This window comes from Chionomys nivalis, chromosome X (genome assembly GCF_950005125.1).
Source record: "Chionomys nivalis chromosome X, mChiNiv1.1, whole genome shotgun sequence".
Classification (NCBI taxonomy): Eukaryota; Metazoa; Chordata; class Mammalia; order Rodentia; family Cricetidae; genus Chionomys; species Chionomys nivalis.
Genome location: NC_080112.1, coordinates 22,455,355 through 22,475,060, shown reverse-complemented (window position 1 = coordinate 22,475,060; position 19,706 = coordinate 22,455,355). Strand labels below are relative to the sequence as shown.

At 35.8% G+C, this 19,706-nt stretch overlaps 1 protein-coding gene across 2 annotated transcripts in view; it reads right to left on the bottom strand.

Annotated features, from left to right (window-relative positions):
* Positions 1 to 1,945: 1,945 nt before the first annotated feature.
* Positions 1,946 to 19,706, bottom strand: part of Rragb (Ras related GTP binding B) — a 33,769-nt gene continuing 16,008 nt past the window's right edge. For both annotated transcript variants that reach the window (XM_057759417.1, XM_057759416.1), the window contains 5 exons: positions 15,818 to 15,913; positions 13,574 to 13,696; positions 11,114 to 11,205; positions 3,851 to 3,966; positions 1,946 to 2,649 (listed from right to left, as the gene is read on the bottom strand). In XM_057759417.1, coding sequence (XP_057615400.1) covers positions 2,552 to 2,649; positions 3,851 to 3,966; positions 11,114 to 11,205; positions 13,574 to 13,696; positions 15,818 to 15,913 — 525 coding nt within the window. In that variant the 3' untranslated portion in view covers positions 1,946 to 2,551. The remainder of the gene's footprint in view (positions 2,650 to 3,850; positions 3,967 to 11,113; positions 11,206 to 13,573; positions 13,697 to 15,817; positions 15,914 to 19,706) is intronic.

Below are 19,706 nucleotides of genomic sequence, written 5' to 3'. Positions count from 1 at the left end.
AATGGAAAAGTAACTAATATATAACCCAAACAAGCCTATCAGTCACTTGGACAGGACAAAGTCCCTCAGGAATAGCCACTTAGTCTAGAGAAACACTTAAAATATAGTATTTCATCTGCCTAAATTGCATATCAAGGCTGAGTCTCCCCCGCCATTGTTTGTCCTTGCCTCATGACTGTATGCCCTAAACTAACTTTGTCTTGTCTGTCTTTGACACTATGTTTGTGCTTTGCCTGAATTCGTTTGATGGAGATCACAAGGGTCTGGGAGATAAAAAGAGTCCAGACCAAGATCCTTGATACATGTGAACTCAGACTGAGACATGATTGGTTGGCTATTCTGTGTCTCACTTGCCAACTACAGATCCCTGGGATTTCTCATATTTCCATAATCACATGAGTCAACCCCTATATTTACACACTCATGCACACATGCGCCAGCATGCACACACATACCCCACGCCACCCCACCTCTTTTTCTCTTGAGAAGGCACAATATATTTTCATTTATTGTTTTAACAGGTTATCAGGAATTTGGTAGCTTGAAATAATAGAAATTTATTATAGTTCTAGAGGTCAAAAGAACGATTTGTTTCATAGGGCTAAACTCCAGGTGTCAATACGGCTATTTTCTTCTTAAGGCAGCTGGGGTTCTAGAAGCCACTTCATCCCTCTGTCAGTTCCTAGTGGCTCCACAATAGGCTTGTGGCTACCTGCTTCCACCTTTTAATTTTTTTATTGATTATTTGGGAATCTCACATTATACACCCCAACGGTGCTCACCTCCCTGTCTTCCCATGTCTGCCCCCCACCTCTTACCCTGCCTCTAGGAAAAAACAAATCTATTTTATGTTGTCCATATATCACTGGTGCATGGTCAAATTCCTAGTGGCCACCTGCTTCCATTTTTAACAGTGATTTTTAGTCTTTCTCACAGTCTCTTTTGATACTGATTGTCCTGTCTTCCTCATCCAAATTTAAAGTGTCCTTATATGTGGTGCTACATGGATCATGCAAGAAAATCTTACTTCATTGAAGGGCAGCTGATCAGTAGCTTTAATTATGTATGTAACCTTAATTTCTCCTTGCTAGGTAACATATGGACAAATTCAAGGAATTAGAAGTGGGTAACTATACTGCCTACCTCAATGCCTTCCTCCAACACTGTTGTAATTTTCTTCATAGTACATTTGTCTTCCAATATAACATACATAATTGGTTATTGTCCATTTCCTTTATTTAAATAAAGAGCCCATGAGTTCAAGGGGTTTGTTTTGTTGACCCCTGTGTCTCAGGTTCTGAAGGTATTATTTGAATCATATAAATTGTGGACTAAATTTCTGCCTAAAATAATAAGGCCTGCAATTTTGTTAGTAAGCATTCCTGCTTCAAAGAAAAGTCAGGAATTTAAGTAGGAAACCATAAAGCTGTGTTTTGCAAAGTACTGTTTTTGGAGACCTAAAACAGTTATGCATCCCCCCTTTAAAAGGACTCTAGGGAAACAGAGACTATAATCCTTCACAATAACAGTTAAGGGAAAATTTAAATATTGCAAAATTGTCCTGGCAGTCAGGGATTTTACCAGTTATACCAGCATTGGAAATTTTCAATCAAGATCAGGCCAGGATTACTAACATAAATTTTCCAACTGCTGTCAATCCATAAGGTATAGATAAGTTATTTTTTAAATATTGATTTCACATAATTATTCTGTGCAGTAACTTCTTGTGTTTTTCTTTTTACTATAAAATTCATATATCACAGATATCAGGCATTTAAAGTCTTTTCTAGTACTTGGTGCTAAAATTCTGGCTACATTCTCAATTAATTTTATTTTAAACTTTTTTCCAATAAGCAAATTCTCTTCTCTAGAATAAATGAAACTTTTAACTCTTAGTGCAAAATTCAAGATATGAGAAAAAGAAACACAGACACTGAAATCCCTAACAGCAAACATTTATTTACAATCCAAGTTAAGGAATATATATATTCCTTATATATATTTGATTTTTTTGAGACAAGATCTTGATATATATCCCTGGCTGGTCTAGTCCTCCCTATGCAGACAAACTGGCCTCAAAATTGCAGCAATCCTCTTGTCTCTACTTCCCAAATTCTGGGATTATAGGCATGAGCTACCATGCCTGGCTGAGTCATGGAATATTTTTAATGCATGCTGAGAAAACAGTAATACTTCAAACTTACATGTATATATTTGATAATGAATACAAGAGGATGCTGGGAAGGACTTTGGCATACACTATTTAAAGCAGGTTATCGGAACACAAACACCATTAGAATCATGTTATCAGAACACTTACATATATCACCTACATATATGTTACACCAACTTCATGGACACCCCATCTTCTAACTCCTCACTGGCTATTTGAATAAATAGCATTCAAAGTTAAATGGTAAGACTGGGGAGTAGAGAAGAAATACAGAAGTGTTAAGCATCACAATATTTTAGAGTCTACATTTATGAATACAACAATAAAATTAAGAAACAGTGTTTCAATTTTAGTGTGGGAAACAATATTCGGCAATGCTTAGCGCATGAGAAGACACTGTTTTGGTCCATCCACTCTTTCCAGCTTTTCAAAGTGTTTCCTGGCATTGCGGATGTTGATCAGAGTAGCTGCAGAAGCTGAGGGTGGGGGGTGGGGAGACACCCAACAGAGTAAGAAGAGCAGTCAAAGGAATGTCTCTCTAGTAAAAGCAAATAAATTAAAAGATCCAAATCCTTCAGTGTATGCCAGAGAAACTTACAGGAGCAGGAAGCCTTAAGTTATGAAGATTTGATATTTCTAAAGCAGATTTTCACATATCCTAAACATAAAATTTCACAATCTTTTGGTTTGAGACTAATAAAATAGACCTCAAGAAATATCTGATGCTACCTTTAAATATTAACATAAAATAGATAAAACCAGAAGACAGATAATGTAAATATGTGGGAATATTCTGGAAACGCTGAGAACCTTTGGTCTAATGGTTGTAGCAAACATGACTTCCATGGCATGGAAATAAAAAATACTACCCCCTAATGCTCATAACAGAAATATACAGGAACATGGAGTTCACCTTTAATAACTTAGAGGTTACGTGGCTAGTATTTTAAAAGTTCTGGGATCTGGGTTCTTTTTTTTTTTTCCTTTTCAAACTCCGCAATTAGTAATTTGCTGTGATAGTCTGAATGTAACTGGCTCCCATAAACTCACAAGGACTGATACTCCTGGGAGGTGTGGCCTTTTTGGAGGAAATGTGTCACTGTGGAGGCAGGCTTTGAGGTTTCCTATGCACAGGAAACCACCTAGTCAACTTCCTGCTGTCTTCAGGTCAAGTTTAACCAGCTCCATGTGTGCCTACGCATTGCTATGCTCCCCATCATGATAATGGACTTAACCTCTGAAACCGTAAGCCACCACCTCAATTAAATGTTTTCTTTGTAAGAGTTGCCATAGTCAAAGTGTCTTTTCACAGCAATAAAAATCTTAAGAAGCCTGCTTTCTTAAATTCTCATTAAGCAAAACATAATACATGAGAAAAATTCATTTTCAGTTCTAAAATGTAAGTTTATTAAATAAAATTATTTAGAACTACTACTACCACTACTAATTTCTTTAACTGTAGCTTTAACATATGTACATTATATATTATATATGTATATGTAAGATTTACCACACTTATCATTTTTAAATGAACAGTGAGATTAAGTAACTTAGATGTTCTTATACAACCACCCTCATTATAAAATAATTATTAAATATTTAATAAAGTACTATCTCTTCAGCCTTTATTTAAAAATTATGAGAGGTTTAAACTATGTCAGGCAAGTTTAAACTTACGAATGGATGGATCAGACATCACGACCATGACGTAAGTGTTGGATGTGAATATGTCAATGAAAGCAGCAAAGTTAGAGTTCCTCACTTCCATACTCTGGAAAGAGGCAGCCAGCTTGCTATGGGAGAAAGGAAAATGGTAGTTAAAGAAAAGACTAAAATAAGTTGCCCTTTATTATATTAGAAAGTTTTATAGTATTGTATCTCATTTCATTGTTTCGAAGTTTCCAAGGAAACTGTACTGATGAATCAACATGTTTAGAGAGTGAGTGGACTGAGAAACGGGATATGGATTGATAAAGACCAAAAAATGAAAATGAGCTTAAAACTTGACACGTATTACAAAGTATTCCCAAAGACTTTCTAATACTTCTCCTAATTAGCAGACAATAATAATAATGGGTTTCATTATGTCATTTTCTCTCTCTTTGTTCTTATTTACTCCCCCATTCTCCTAAAACCCTCTCCCCTCGTTACTGCTAGTTTCCTTATTCCCCAAATTGTGCACCTATCTATTTTCAAGTCATGTGCACCATATTTCCCTCTCTACTTAAGATATCTTCCTACTCTCTCATGGTCCCATTTCTTACTTTTATGACCTGTATACGAAGACACAAATTTAAATGTAGATTCCTCATATGAGAGAAAACATGGCATTTTTGAGTAGCCTATTTCACTTAAACATATTATTACCTGTTCCATTTATTTTCCTGAAAATGTCACAATTTTCCTTTCCTTATGATGGATAATATTCCATACTGTATATGCACAAAATTTTCTTTATCTGTGAATCTGTTCATGGGTACCTAAAGCTGGATCTATTTTGAAGATACTGTTAATAGATCACCAATAACATGAATGTTCAATATCTCTGTACATATAGAGTCCTTTGAGTATATGCCAAGTATTTTAGCTGAGTCATACAGAAGTTTTACTTTTATTTTTTTGGTAAATTTACATGCTGGTTCCATCGTGCCTGCACAAGTTCATACCTTGTACAGTGTACAAGGACTTGCTCCTCCTTCTGATGTGCTTCTAAATGTGTTGTCTTTGTTTCTTGATGAAAGCCAGACTGATTGCACTGTGATAATGAAGATGTTTTAACTATCATTTACCCTCATGATGAAGGTAATAATTGTTAGTCAAACAATTAACTGGCCATATACATTTCTTCTGATAACTATGTAATTCATCTGCCATTTATTGATTGGAAGACTTTTTTAGATTTAGAGTTATTAATAGATTCTAGATATTCATAATCTAATCTGACAGATTTTGTAAAGTTTTTTCAATGTGCTGATTGTTACCTTTGAGATATAGAAGTTTTTCAATTTCATGTAATCCCACTTGACAAATCTTGGGATTACTTCTTGAGCACCTAAATTTGCTTTGAGAAAAGTCCTTGCCTATATCTTGAATTATTTTGCACTTATTTTTATCTAGTTGTTTTAGAGTTTCAGGTCAATAACAACTTCGATCACTTTTATTCTGCAGGGCAGGAGATATGGGTCTACTCTTATCCTTCTACATGTGAATATCCAGATGGTTTTCCCCAGAGGCAACTAAGTCATCTTTTTCCCTAGTGTTTACTTCTGACATTTCTGCCAATATGAGGGGCCGGTGGTAGTAGTGTTTATTTCTGTATCATCTATTCTATTTATCTACACATCTCCTTTTCTTGTATGTGTATTCCTAAATATAAAAATACAACCTGTTCAGTCTATATAATGACTACTATTTTAATACTGATTTAGTATCTTGTTAATTTGTTGAATATGTTGATTAGCTACAGGTTTGACACACATAACCCTTATTATGTAGAGTTACAGTTTTTTAAAGACAGGGTTTCTCTGTGTAACAATTCTGTCCAGAAACTCACTCTGTGTAACAATCCTGTCTGTAGAAACTCATAGAGATCGGCCTGCCTCTACCTCTCAAGTGGTGGGATTAAAGGCATGTGCTGTCACCATCTGGGGAGATACATTATTTTTATTTCTAGTTTTATCAGGCCTTTGTCATGAGAAATTGCTAAACCTTGTCAAAAGCCTGTCCTACATCTAGTAATATACATTCTATCCATATGTTCATTTATTTTTATATTATACTTATTGAGTACCATACGTTGAACCAACTTTCAATCTGTGGGACGAAAGCAAGTTGGTCATGGTATATAATCTTTGTTCCATAATTTAGTTTCCAAGTACTCTGTTGAGTTTTTGCATCTATGTTCATCAGGAAAATTGATCTGGGTTGTTTCTGATGTGCCCTTATCGGGTTATGGTAACAACATAACTCCTTCATAGAATTAATTTGGTAGTATTCCTTCCCTTTCTGTCTCATGGGACAGGTTATTAGGTATTAGATTTACCTGTTTCTTAAATGTTTGGTAAAACTCAGTAATCCACTTGGTTCTAGCCCTCTTTGTGGAGAGAGATGTTTAATTAGTACTTCAGTCTAGCTACATGATATGAGTCTGAGGTATTTATACCTTTTGTACTGAATTTAGGTAGGTTATAGATATTTAGGAATCTATCCATGTCTTCCTGGTTTTTCGGGGGATTTTTTAATATAAGTATTCAATGTGTTCCCTAATAATTTCCTAGATTTAACTAGAATCTGCTGCAACATCCCCATTTACAGTTCTGATTCTATTAATTATTTCTCTTCTGTTTAGTTTAGCTATAGGCTTATCTCTCATGTTTAGCCTTATAAGGAGGCATCTTGTTGCCTGATTCTATGTATTTATCCTTTAGTCTCCATTTTCCTAACTTCTGCCCTGATTTGTATTATCTCTTGCCTCCTACTTTAATAAATTTAATTTATTTAAATTTGAGGTTTGGTTATTCTCCCCTTCCTCCCTCCCTCCCTCTCTGTAGCTTTGGTGCCTGTCCTAGAACTAGCTCTTGTAGACCAGGCTGTCCTTGGACTCACAGAGATCCACCTGCCTCTGCCTCCTGAGTGCTGGGATTAAAGCTGTGCCACAACCACCCAGCTTGTTCGCCTTTTTCTAAGACCTCAACGTACACCATTGTTATTTGAGATAGCTCTGATTTTTAATGTAAGCACTCATGGCTTATAAACTTTTCTCTTAGAACTGCTTTAGCTGTATACCACAGATGATGGTAAATTACACAATCCTTTTCACTTGATTCTAGGAATTTTTAAACTTCCTCTTTGATTTAGTCTATCACTCATTGTTTATTTAAATATGTTATTTTTTACAATTCCTTTGTGTTTCTGTTATTTGCCTTTCTAGTTTTAGTCCCATTATAATCTGACAAAATAAAAATAATTATTTGAACTCTTTGGTTAAGGCTTATTTGGTAGCTTATGTGATCAAATTCAGAGAATGTTTCATGGACGGCAGAAACAAATGTGTATTCCATGGATGTAAGATGGACTATTCTGCAAACATCTATAAAATCTATTTAATCTGTGGTATGACAGAGCTCTGATATTTGTTAGTTTTCACTTTGGATGACCTACCTAAAGCAGCATATTAAAATCAAAAGTATCAGGACCCATCTGTGTTTTCATGCTGTTGTGTTTTTGTTTTAGCAAATTAAATGCTGTTAACACTTGGTACATATACATTTATTTATAACTGTTATAAATTGTTAATAAGTTGCTCCTTATATTACTATGTAGCTTCCCAATTTCTCTCTAATTTCCATTTGAAGCATACTTTATCAAGTATAGCTGTGGTAGTTTACTTTATCAAAATAGCTGTGGTAGTTTATTTTCTGCTTCCACTTGCTTGAGGAGTTGACTGACTTCCATTCTTTGCTATATGTGTCTAGATTTCTTTGCCAGTGAAGTGAATTTATTGTATGAAGCAGTTAAATGAGGAACTGAGGACACTTGCATTTAAGGTTTACTATTTCCTACAGGGCTATTTTATTGTGTTAAATGTTATGTGTTTGTTCCCAGCTATCCTTTCTGCATATTTTCCTATGAAATTTAGTGTTTCCTGTAATTTTATGATGGGGACTGTCTTTCTACTGTACTGTAGTACTTTCTCATATTTTTTAAAGTGCTCATATGGTAGTCATTAACTACCACAGCTTTTACTTATTTGTGAAATGTTCTTATTTTATTAATTTAAAAAGGTAGGTTTCCTGGACATAGCAATTTTAGTTGTCAGCTGTTGGGTTTCAGGGCTTGAAACATATCATGTGATTTTTTTTCCATCTTTAAAGCTCAGTTACATGCAATTTTATGTTATTCTGATGTTTGCTCTTGTTGGAGGTTTGACAATTTCTCCTTGCAGCTTTTAATGTTGTTTCTTTGCTTTGTATTTCGGGTGATTTGTCATGCTAAGGCTCTTCTTTGGTCAAGGATACTTGGGGTTGTAAATGCCTCTTGTGTCTGGCTGTCCATTTCTTTCCCTAGATTTTGGAAATTTTCTGTTATAATTTCATTGAATATAATGGGAACTGAACTCAGGTCCTCTGCAAAAGCAACAAGTGTTCTTAACCACTGAGCCATTTCTTTAGCTGGATGCCCTAACATTTTATCTTAGCTCTTCTCCCAGATTCTTAGCTTTGTGCTCTTGAACATATCCTCAAAATTTTTACAAAGTTTAGTCATGCTAAATTTTTTCTTTTGGTATTTTGAGACAAGGTTTCTCTGTAGTCCTAGTAGTTCTGGAACTTGTTCTATAGACCAGGCTGGCCTCAAACTCCCAAGTACTGGGATTAAAAAGATGTGTGCTACCACAGACTAGCTGGTCATGCTAATTTTATGCATCTGTCTGTCTGTCTGCCTGCCTACCTGAATGCAATTTATCCTCAAAGTTTTGTATTCCTTTATTCTGCTTGGTTTTGTGGTTAGTAATCCTTCCCACTGTATTTTGATAGAATCTTTTCTGAAGTTTAATTTCGTTCTTTTTCAGAATCTCAATTTCCTTAGTAAATATTTTCTACATTTTTTTTTAATTTCTCCTCCACACTGCTGATCTTTCCATCCATTTTGACAACTTTCATATCTAGGCCCTAAATAGATTTCCTTACTTAAGTAATCTTGATTCTTGAATCCTCTATTTGAATACTATTATTTTTTAAAGCAGTACTCTGAAGTCTTTTTCTAAATTTCCGGTATTTCAATATCTTTGGTTTCCAGTACGGAGGAGCTGTGTGCATCTGTACACATGAACACAGTGTCACAGTGGTTCATTCTCTCTCTAGTGATGCTTTGTTGTGTTTGTATCTGTTGGGTGTAGTTTCTAATTTTCCTATTTCTTTCTTTTCTTACTGGTTTGGTTATTTTATGTGAGTCATCATGGTGAGCTGCCCTTACTTGGTATATACTTCACTTCTGTCCTTAAGGTTCAAGACAGAGGGACTAAGGTACTGTGGAGAACTGCACCTTATTTGCTATAGGTAAGGTATTTAATAACTAAAATGTAAAAATAGGAAAAGGTATGAAAAAGGGAAAAGAAAGAATAAAGTATAATAAAGGGAAAGTACAGGGCTACAGGTATGAGAAACAATAGAGAACAGGTACAGAAAAAGTAAAGACTGTCATAAAAGCTTATTCTTACAAGATACAAATGAAAACAAAACTATTAAATAATTAAAATACAAGCATGTAAATTAATGAAATATAACGTAATTAACTAAATACAAAATAAAAATAACTAAAATGAGACAACAATTATTATGTTAGTATTTCTTCCTTTGGGATGAATATAGTTCCTCTCCACTTTGGTGGGCTCCTTTAGCTGTTTCTGTAGGTGAAGAGACAGCTGTTAGTGCCTGCAATTTAAATGCATTTTATGGGTATGTCTTCCCTGTTGCAAGGTGTTTCTGTATTGTACTTGCTTTCTTAGGAGTTTTCCCATCATAAACAATCCATCTGGCAGCTACTGACTGATACTGGATTATTCCTGACCACAGTTTCCATGAGGATCTATACTTGTATTTACTTCTGTCATAGGATCCATCTTTGAACCCAGATCCCTGCTATGTATTTGCTAATGACCCATACATATTGCCCAAGAATATACTTGTGTCCATCTATAACAGCATGCTAGGTCCAGCACAATTCCTTTGCGTTATTACGTTGTTACTATGTTACTTCATGTTAGTCACTCTGGGACTCTCGCTTCATATTCCCTTGTTGCATTTCTACTCTGCTATCCCTGGTAGTCTCAATGCTCATGGTGTATCCAGTGCCTAGTTGTGTCTCCACAACTTGTCTATCTCCAGATAACTGTTCCTTTGACAACCATGCTCAGGATTGGACAGCTTCTCCCTGGTATTATCAGTGCCCTTATCTCAGTGGAGGCAGTGTGCTATATTCTGGTATAATTGTTCACTGTTTCTACTGAAGATAATTATTTCAATCTCAACTCACCTTATTTCTTTTCAATACCTCTCACTTCTTCCATGCCAACACTTTTCAGCTGTTCTACTTTATGTTGGTGATAGTCTCACCTTATTTCCTTCTTAGCAACAGTGTTTCCTTCTTTATAAAATCCCAGGCTTTTCTCCTTCACAAGTTCCCCCCTCCTTTTCTAATCCTTGCAGGATATTCTCTACTTTTATTTATTAAGTGGTATCAAATATCTCAAAAGGATACTTGAGTTTTTTTTTTTTTTTTTTTGGTTTTTTGAGACAGGGTTTCTCTGTGGTTTTGGAGCCTGTCCTGGAACTAGCTCTTGTAGACCAGGCTGGTCTCGAACTCACAAAGATCCGCCTGCCTCTGCCTCCCAAGTGCTGGGATTAAAGGCGTGCGCCACCACCGCCCGGCTGATACTTGAGTTTTTTGTTTTGTGTTATTTTTTAAGATAAGGTTTCACTGTGTAGCCCTAGCCATCTGGAAATCATTCCGTAGACCAGACCGGCCTCAAGCTCGCAAAGGTCCATTTACCTGTGACTCCTGAGTACTGGGATTAAAGGTGTGTGCCATCATCACTGACAAGTATTTTTATACGGTTCTGTACAAGTTTGGGTCACATAATACATGGATTTGGTTATTTTTCTTTAAAATTCCTGAATTTAGTAACTTACTCTCTGAAATTCCCATGAAGAACATAATATACTTGCCCTTTTTGAACTTTTCATGTTCAAAATATGACTATTATGCTTATATTGAAAAGACAATGGACTGCACTTCAGTCAGTTGTAGGTTCTCTTAGAACTCAGCATTTATCTGACTAAGCAAACTATTGTAAACATAAATGTACAGTCAACTAGTTTCTTTAAATTTCAAAAATGATAAATATTACCCAGAAATTAACAGCTAACATTTAAAGTCTCTTACCTACAGCTCAGCTTGAACTGTTTAATAATGTTGCTGATTTTCTCAAATCTGTGGGCATCACGCTGTTCTTTACACTGATAATGAGAAATGACCTGTGAAGAGAGAGATTGTGATTTGAATCCATGCAAATACCCACACCTCTGTTACTAATTAAAACAGACATCTATTAGTACTTTAGTCATCTTGGTTTTAAGAAGTGAGCTGTTACCTGGCATCCTGTTTCTTGCCCTGTGTCCCACGTCCTTGTCAACAATTTCCATATTCATTTAGATAACATAAACAGGATCATTTTGTTATGTTTATTAGATAACTTGTGTATTCTCCAGAAATGATTTTTGTCTCATGATGATATGACTTTTGACTAATCATGGTGGGTAAGCAATACACATTCCATAGAAATCATATTTTGAATTTTTCCAGGCTTGGAATATACTGTACATATACTGTATTTGTACACATATTATACAATACTCTTTTATAATACTGAACAGCACTAGCGAGCCATAAGTCCCAATCTATGAAGGTGAATTCCAAGATTATAAAAATAAAGAACGGATCATCTTTGGAGCATTTGCATTGCTAAGATATAGTGTTGGGTAGGTTTTCAAGTTAAGAGTTTGTCAGAGCATACCTTATTCTAGTCAAGGAGCATTCGGTGCTTTTCTCAATTACCTTAATCACTAAATTTTAGCTTATTAACATTTCACAAGCTGATCTTTGACTTAAAATGGTATAAAGAGAAAATAAAATTATCTAGCTGCTCTTGGCTGTCTCTAACATAATTGTGAAGAAGTCTGTAACAAAGTGGCTGTTGGAATCATATTAAAAACCTTTATTAGATGATTGCAAGTACTGACTATCCAAGTACTGACATAAACTAATGTACTCAGAACAAATACACACACCAGGTAAAAATACTTTTCAATTTTAATAAACCACGAGTACCCTAAGAGCTGAAAATCCGTTGCAAATTTCTAGCAGAGGAAAATCCACCTCTTTTGCCAGAAGAAAATTGTCATGGAAATTCTGACATGATGTTAAATATTTGAAATATAATTCTTCTACCAAAGAAGAAGTACATGCATATATTCTCTTTTGCTCCCAATTAAATGTCAGGGTTTGTGCTGGCTGCTTACCATTACACTGTCCCATTGTAAAGCGCACAATAAATCTGTGATATAAGCAGTATATTCTGGTTTTACAGAAGAAGAAACAAACACAAAATGACTAAATCATTTTGTCTAAACTCACCCAGCACAGGTAAAGATCAAAAACTAAATTCTTCACTGGGAGCTGCTTTGAGAGGTACATTAAATGAGTCTATTACCAATTATTCAGGAAATGTGTCTGTCAAATTAGCTTTTACAATTACTTTCTTTGGTTTTTTTGAGACATGGTTTCTTCATAGTCTTGGCTATCCTGGAACTCACTCTGTAGACTAAGCTGCCCTGGAACTCAGACATCTACCACCTCTGCTTCCTTAGAACTGGGACTAAAGGTGAGTGCCACCACTGCACAGTGACCACTACTATTTTCCAAATGTATTCACTGTGCTGAAGAGATGGCTCAGTGATTAGGAATCCTTCTTGGTGTTCCAAAGGACAAAAGTTTGGTTTCGTACATCCATGCCAGGCAGCTCATAACTACCTGTAACTCTAGCTCCAAGAAATCTGAACACCAGCCAGGCAGTGGTGGCACACACCTTTAATCCCAGCACTGGGAGGCAGTGGCAGGTGGGATCTCTGTGAGTTCGAGGCCAGCCTGGTCAACAAGGGCTAGTTCCAGGACAGGCTCCAAAGCTACAGAGAAAACCTGTTCCAAGAAAAAAAAATCTGAATATCTTCTTCTGGACTTCATGGACACCCAACATATAAGTGGCAGCCTCCCCCCCAAACAAATAAAAATAAATCTTTAAAAAAAAATATATATATATATATATAATAAAGATTTTTGTATCACCGACTCATGCCTGTACAGCATACCCTGATATCATTGCTAAATTCAATTTATAAGAAAAGTGGTACTATTAATATTCCTCTTACCTGCTCCACTTCTCAATCTAAACTCTTAAGTCACTGAGCCTTTTACATGTTAGAAGTTTTCATATTGTATCAATCTTTTTGATAAATGGGTGGGGAAAGAATTTTCTTAAAAGAAAAATGCACTGTATTTCTTAATAAAGCTCAGTAGGTAATAAGATTTCTTTATCATAGTTAAATAGTTATCAGTAGAACTAATCTAAATCTCTAATAAGGCATATCTACAAAAATCTAAATTTTACTAATTATTAAAAGGTTACTTACCAAAGGACTTTTTCCACACCACTTGCAGACAATAAAGCTTTATAAGACCATATATGCTGATGTAAAAGGGGGTGGTTCTTCCTAAAAGTAGTAAAATCCTGTCCTCTGAATGCAAGAAGACTGCTTGAAATACATCTGTAGAGCAGAAAGTCCTTACCAGAAAGGTAGCTCTCTCAAACAGAAGTACTTCATCAGCCTCAATAATTTCAGCAAAATTTCGCAGGTTCATTTCCAGTTGCTGAACATTAGGAATCAGCTGATAAACAATACTGGACCAAGCCTAACAGGACAGAAGCACAATCAACTATTACTAACAGATAGAAAGTTCTAGGCCTTTGAAATGATTAAGTACCCTACAAGACACAGACAGCAAAATACATTGGTAATTGAGTCCAAAACAAATACAGACGTTAAATATAACAAAAATCAAACAAGCAAATTAACCTAATACTTTATTTGTATCCTTGAGTTGAATTTTTAGAGTTCAAACACTTGAAAAATGCTGGAGAAATGTCTTTCCATGAGTAAACAGGTAATTTAGTACCATCATGCAGCCTTAGGAAAAAAGTTGCAAAGTATGATCTATTGTGCTAAAACCATTCTAACCCAGACATCCAACAAATATTGAAGTCCAACATTATACACAGCTTTAAAAGAAGAAATAATGCTATATTCTGCATACATTCAAGAGCCAATTTGGTATCAGAGCCACAAAGACAAGTAGCCCCTCCCTTCAAAGATATAACATGTCATTATGCAAGAAACAACTGGGATTATAAATTTTAAATGTTTGGTCACATCTGTAAAAATTACTGATTCAATTGAATTTTCAAAAGTCTATCGTGTGACTGCCTGAAACTGAGTTAATCCAGGAGTATGACCAATGCATGCATACGAGATTAGTTTCACCCTCTGAGAATCCTCTTCAGGTGCTTGTATTCATACTTCTGTTAGAACACTTCCATTACTCTTACTATTTTTCTGGTTAGGTGTACTTTGTTCTTCTCTCTCCTCCTAAGACGTCAGGAACCTATCTTAGCCATTTGTGAATGTGACAGCATCCAATAGATAGACAATGAATGCTTGTTGAATAAAACAATATAAAAATTTAAGTCAGTTCTATGCAACATTGATGTAAGAGATAGTAGTAGCGCCATGTCTCTGTTCCAATTAGTTTTACTACTTAGGCATAGTGTTCCAAGTTCCCAGGTTGGTGTTAATGTCACTGCTGAATTTACCTTGGAGAAGGCACCAAAGCTAACCACAGCAGAGACATTGTCACTCACAGCAGTGTTGTGATTAGCCAATTGTCTTTGGTCGTGTTATGTATAGCCATCCTTCACACCGCAGCTGGTTCTTATCAGTGCGTCATGTCCATCCTTATTGACGGTTACCTGTTCTATGGGAATAAGGCTTTGAGAGAAATTCGGCCCATGTTAATCTGGAACAGTACTTCCTAGACAGGTATCTCAAAATGTTGTAATTAGAGTGAGCCTGGGTCAACATCAGACTGGGGAAGAATGAATTAGTTAAAAAAATCAAATGCTATTTTTAAAAGTCCAGTGGCTTTTCTCCTTGGCAAGTCAGGTTTCTGTGTATCTGGTTGTAGACACTTGTCAGACGAGTTGAAACTGAAGCTCTAGCTACCAGTGATAGAGAAGGATCCTTTGCCACCCAGCGTCACACTTGTCAATGTACACCAGAAGCGGTCTGAAGGAAAGGTCTGACCACACGAGGATACAGAAATAATCAATCTTTAAACCACTTGTATGCAAGACAATTGGAAGAAGCAGGAGACTATGTACCACTAAGGTAACTTCAACTTCATCCACAGAACTACTGAGATAACCTCTAGACTTGCAAACAGTGTGATAATCATTCCAGCAATGCTATCAAGGAAGGATGAATGCTAGTCTCCAATTTGGCCTGAAAGTTCAAGTTATAATATACTTTACATGTATCATATCTCACTCTAAAATTCACTTCTCCCATTCTCCACTAAATGGTTTTCTTCCATTGCTATCTGAATTTAGGCAGATTAGTTTATACCATAAGCATGTAGAAATACCTGCGTATTAGATACCAAAATAATCTCTGAGACCACAGCAGGTCAAAATGGATGGAGGATATTAAGCAACATTTTTGCTATGACAAAGAAAAGTAGCTGATTAATCATATTCAAACTGGCAAACTTGGTAACAATGTCAAACCAACCTAAGATTAAAATACAATTCTTTTTGATGTTAACTCTGATGTTCTTTGAACAATTTGTTAAAGATTATTTTCTTTTTAGTACAACAAATCTAGATGGCTATGAAAGTTTTAAATAGTTTAGTTTTGTTAATATCCTTCTAACTTTTATTCATGCTCCAAAAATAGGAAATGGAGGAATCATACACACCTTATACAGAGTTTCATCCCAGATAGATGTTCGGAAACAAGAACATTCTAATGGACGAGATAAACGCCTTAAGTCTTCTTCTCTTTCTTTAAAAATCTGAATTAAAAAAAATCCAATAAACAGATCAGCATGTAACAGCTCTCCTCCTTCACTACAAAATCTGACGTGTAATTATTTTACCATATTTTGACAAGGACCCTTACTTTGTCTTCATAGGAACCATCAGTATTATTATTTCTCAAACAAGAGTACAAATGTGATAATGGCTACTAGATTTCTTCACTCATCCTGGTTTTGCTAAATATTTATTGAGAGCACTGTTAGAAAATGAAATTTATCATACAGAGTTATCTGTATGATATATTATATGTACATATAGCATATATGTGTTTTACACACATACACACACACACACATACACATAAACACACCCTCAAATCTGCCAAATCCAGGTCATTTTAATATGGCAACACTTATATTAAAATTTTGTAAATTAAAATGTTTTAGTTCTCCATTATAGAAATATTCTCTAATTACATACATATATGCAAATACATATATTTATATGTGTAGTATACTTAATTTACAACAAATATATAACCCATACAAACAACTATGCTCTAGCCAGCTAGGATTTGTTTCTATGTATACATCCACACATATACAGAGAAAATAGTTATATAAAACATATATACTCAAGATGTTTCCTTGTGTAGGTGAATTGCTAGTATGGGTGTATACACATACTTTCATTTTTAAATTACATTATAATTATTTATTTTTATTTTAGGTGCATTGGAATTTTGCCTGCATATATATCTCTCGGAGGGTGTTGGATTCTGTAGTTATAGACATTTATGAGCTGCCATATAGGTGCTGGAAACTGAACCCAGGTCTTCTGGAAAAAGAGTCAGTGCTCTTAACCGCTGAGCCATCTCTCCAGCCCTTAAATTACATTTTAATTTAAAATCTAATTACATTGCCTTTCCTCTTCCCTTTCCTTATTCCAGATGCTCCCAAGTCTCCTCCTTTTCACTCCTTTCTTGTCCCCCTTACTTCTTAAATTGATTGTCTTTTCTTTGGTATTTATTGTCACATACACACACAGGCATGGATATATAAATACAACCATTTTGTTTTGTTTTCTGAGATAAGGTTTCTCTAATATTACAGTCCTGACTATCCTGAAATATGTACTGTCAACCAGGCTGGCCTCAAACTCATTGAGATATGCCTGCCTCTGCCTCACAAGTGCTGGAATTAAAGGTGTGCATCACCACTGCCTGTCCTGAGTTCATTTTTGCTGACTGTGTGTATTTTATTTCAGGGCTAACCACTTTGTACTAGGTAGTCAAACGCTGTCTAATATGACTTAATGTCCAACAAGTGGGAAATCATGCCTGTTACTAGAAATCTAGTCAACTTCTCGGGACTAGTGAAGCCATGAATCTTAGAAGAGAACCTACTACTTTTCTACATATGTTAATTCCCTATTATATTCTAAATCTTACTTCTTATACCCACAGATAAGTGTAGCCACCACCACTCATCAAAGAAGCCTCTTTTAATAGCAAATGAAGAACATCACAGAAAACAACTAGACACAATGCTGAGCCCAACAAATCTTGTGGGGTCCAGCCCCAACGGATAGTTCTACATCACAACTCCTGCATCCACCTATTCTACATTGCAGAACAGGGGGCAGAAATATTTTAAGAGCCAGACTATGAGGCAGTCCTGTGAAACACCCTTCTCTAGACATGTCTACACTGCCTTTTTACTTCAAGTACAACAATGAAGTTTTATGTTGGCCTACTCTCCAAACTTCATTCAGTTGAACTACTTGCTTTCAATAAATCAATCTCAACTTCTACCCTCTCTCCCCTATTTTACATTCTGTTATTCTGCTACTCTGGAGAACCTTTAATACAAGATTTTAATACTAAGAGTGGGTTCTAGAGTAAAACCTTTTTTAATTATTCAAAAAATTTTTCATGGGCTGGAGAGATGGCTCAGTGGTTAAGAGCATTGCCTGCTCTTCCAAAGGTCCTGAGTTCAATTCCCGGCAACCACATGGTGGCTCACAACCATCTGTAATGATGTCTGGTGCCCTCTTCTGGCCTGCAGACATACACACAGACAGAATATTGTATACAAAATAAATAAATAAATATTTAAAAAAAATTTCATATAATATAGTCTGATCAAATCTTTCCTCCAAACTCCTTTCCCAGATCCTCCCCTCTTTCCTATTCACTCAATTTCATGTTCTCTTGTGTTCTCTCTCTCTCTCTCTCTCTCTCTCTCTCTCTCTCTCTCTCTCTCTCAAAATAAAATAAAATAAATCCTGGAAATCAAAACACATTGTTATACCCATAGATCAGTGCATCACTCAACCCTTCTCAGAGAAGCTTCTTCTTAAAGTAGACGGTAATTAACAGAGACCCACACTGGACATGGTACCCAGACTGAGAGACTTTGGCACACTCAGCCCTATATGGGATGTCTGTAATCCTGCCCCTGACACCAAAGGATAAGGAAATCTACTCAGGAGTCAGAAAGATTCTAAGACTTAGAGCAGAATCTTAAAAATGAGTTTTCTGAATTGATTTTGATGTAACTGAGATTAATTCTCTAATCAGGTTAGAATTAAAGATGTCATTTCAAGGAGAAATGAGAATACTCAAGGGAGTCTGTTAGTGATAAGAAATTCAGATACTGGGGCTGGAGAGATGGCTCAGTGGTTAAGAGCATTGCCTGCTCTTCCAAAGGTCCTGAGTTCAATTCCCAGCAACCACATGGTGGTTCACAACCATCTGTAAAGAGGTCTGGCGCCCTCTTCTGGCCTTCAGGCATACACACAGACAGAATATTGTATACACAATAAATAAATATTTTTTTAAAAAAGAAATTCAGATACTGAATCATACTAATCAAGAACTTGTAAGAGACAACATTCTGCAGGACACAGAAGAAAGTGACTGAACTGTCTTTGAAATTTCCTGCTTCATGGAAAAGTCTGCTGGATACTACGATGGGCCTGTAGAATGAAGATTGGACAGCCACTACATTCTTATCTAAGAATAATCCAACTTTTCCTGAAGAAACTGAAATGGACTCCTCAGAAGTCCAAGAAGAACAAGAGAGTTCTGATTCACTCCTAGCATATCCCTTTGCTTTTATGTCTATACACATTCAAATATCAGAAGTATCCTGAAGGTGGGATACAAAGCATGAACCACGAAGATTAGTCTAGCCTCTAAAAGAAGCACATGATTTTTCTAATAAATACAGATAAAAAACAAAGATAACTATGAGAACAGATATTAAAGATGTAGAATATGGTGGAAGGGACATAACATTAACGCAGGCCAAATTTAGTATACGGGTCCAATAAGCAGAGGATTTGTAGGTGATGGGTAAAGAAAATATTCTTGTAATTGCCTGTGAAATGAATCAAAACATAACCTATACTTACTGAAGCTAAAATGTCAGATCTGCACTGATCTACTACCCAGGAAGAATCTAATGATATAGGGAGTTCACAGTCCCCAAGGTTTGTCATTTATAACCTATTCATCAACAGTGGGAGGTTCCAGAACACAATGTTGATGAGAAACAAATTTGTAGGAACCCCAACTTCCATTCCCTGCCCTCCGATCATGTTTCTCTGTAGGCCAAAATTTACAGTGGTAATTGCTACCATTTAACTGGGAAACCTAAATACAAAGGGAAAGTGGGTGCTATACTAGTGATAACAATGTGGAAATATTTCATCATCAAATACAAGGAGAGCCGGGCAGTGATGGCACACACCTTTAATCCCTGCACTCGGAAGGTTCAGACAAGCAGATCTCTGTGAGTTAGAGGACAGCCTGGTCTACAAAGT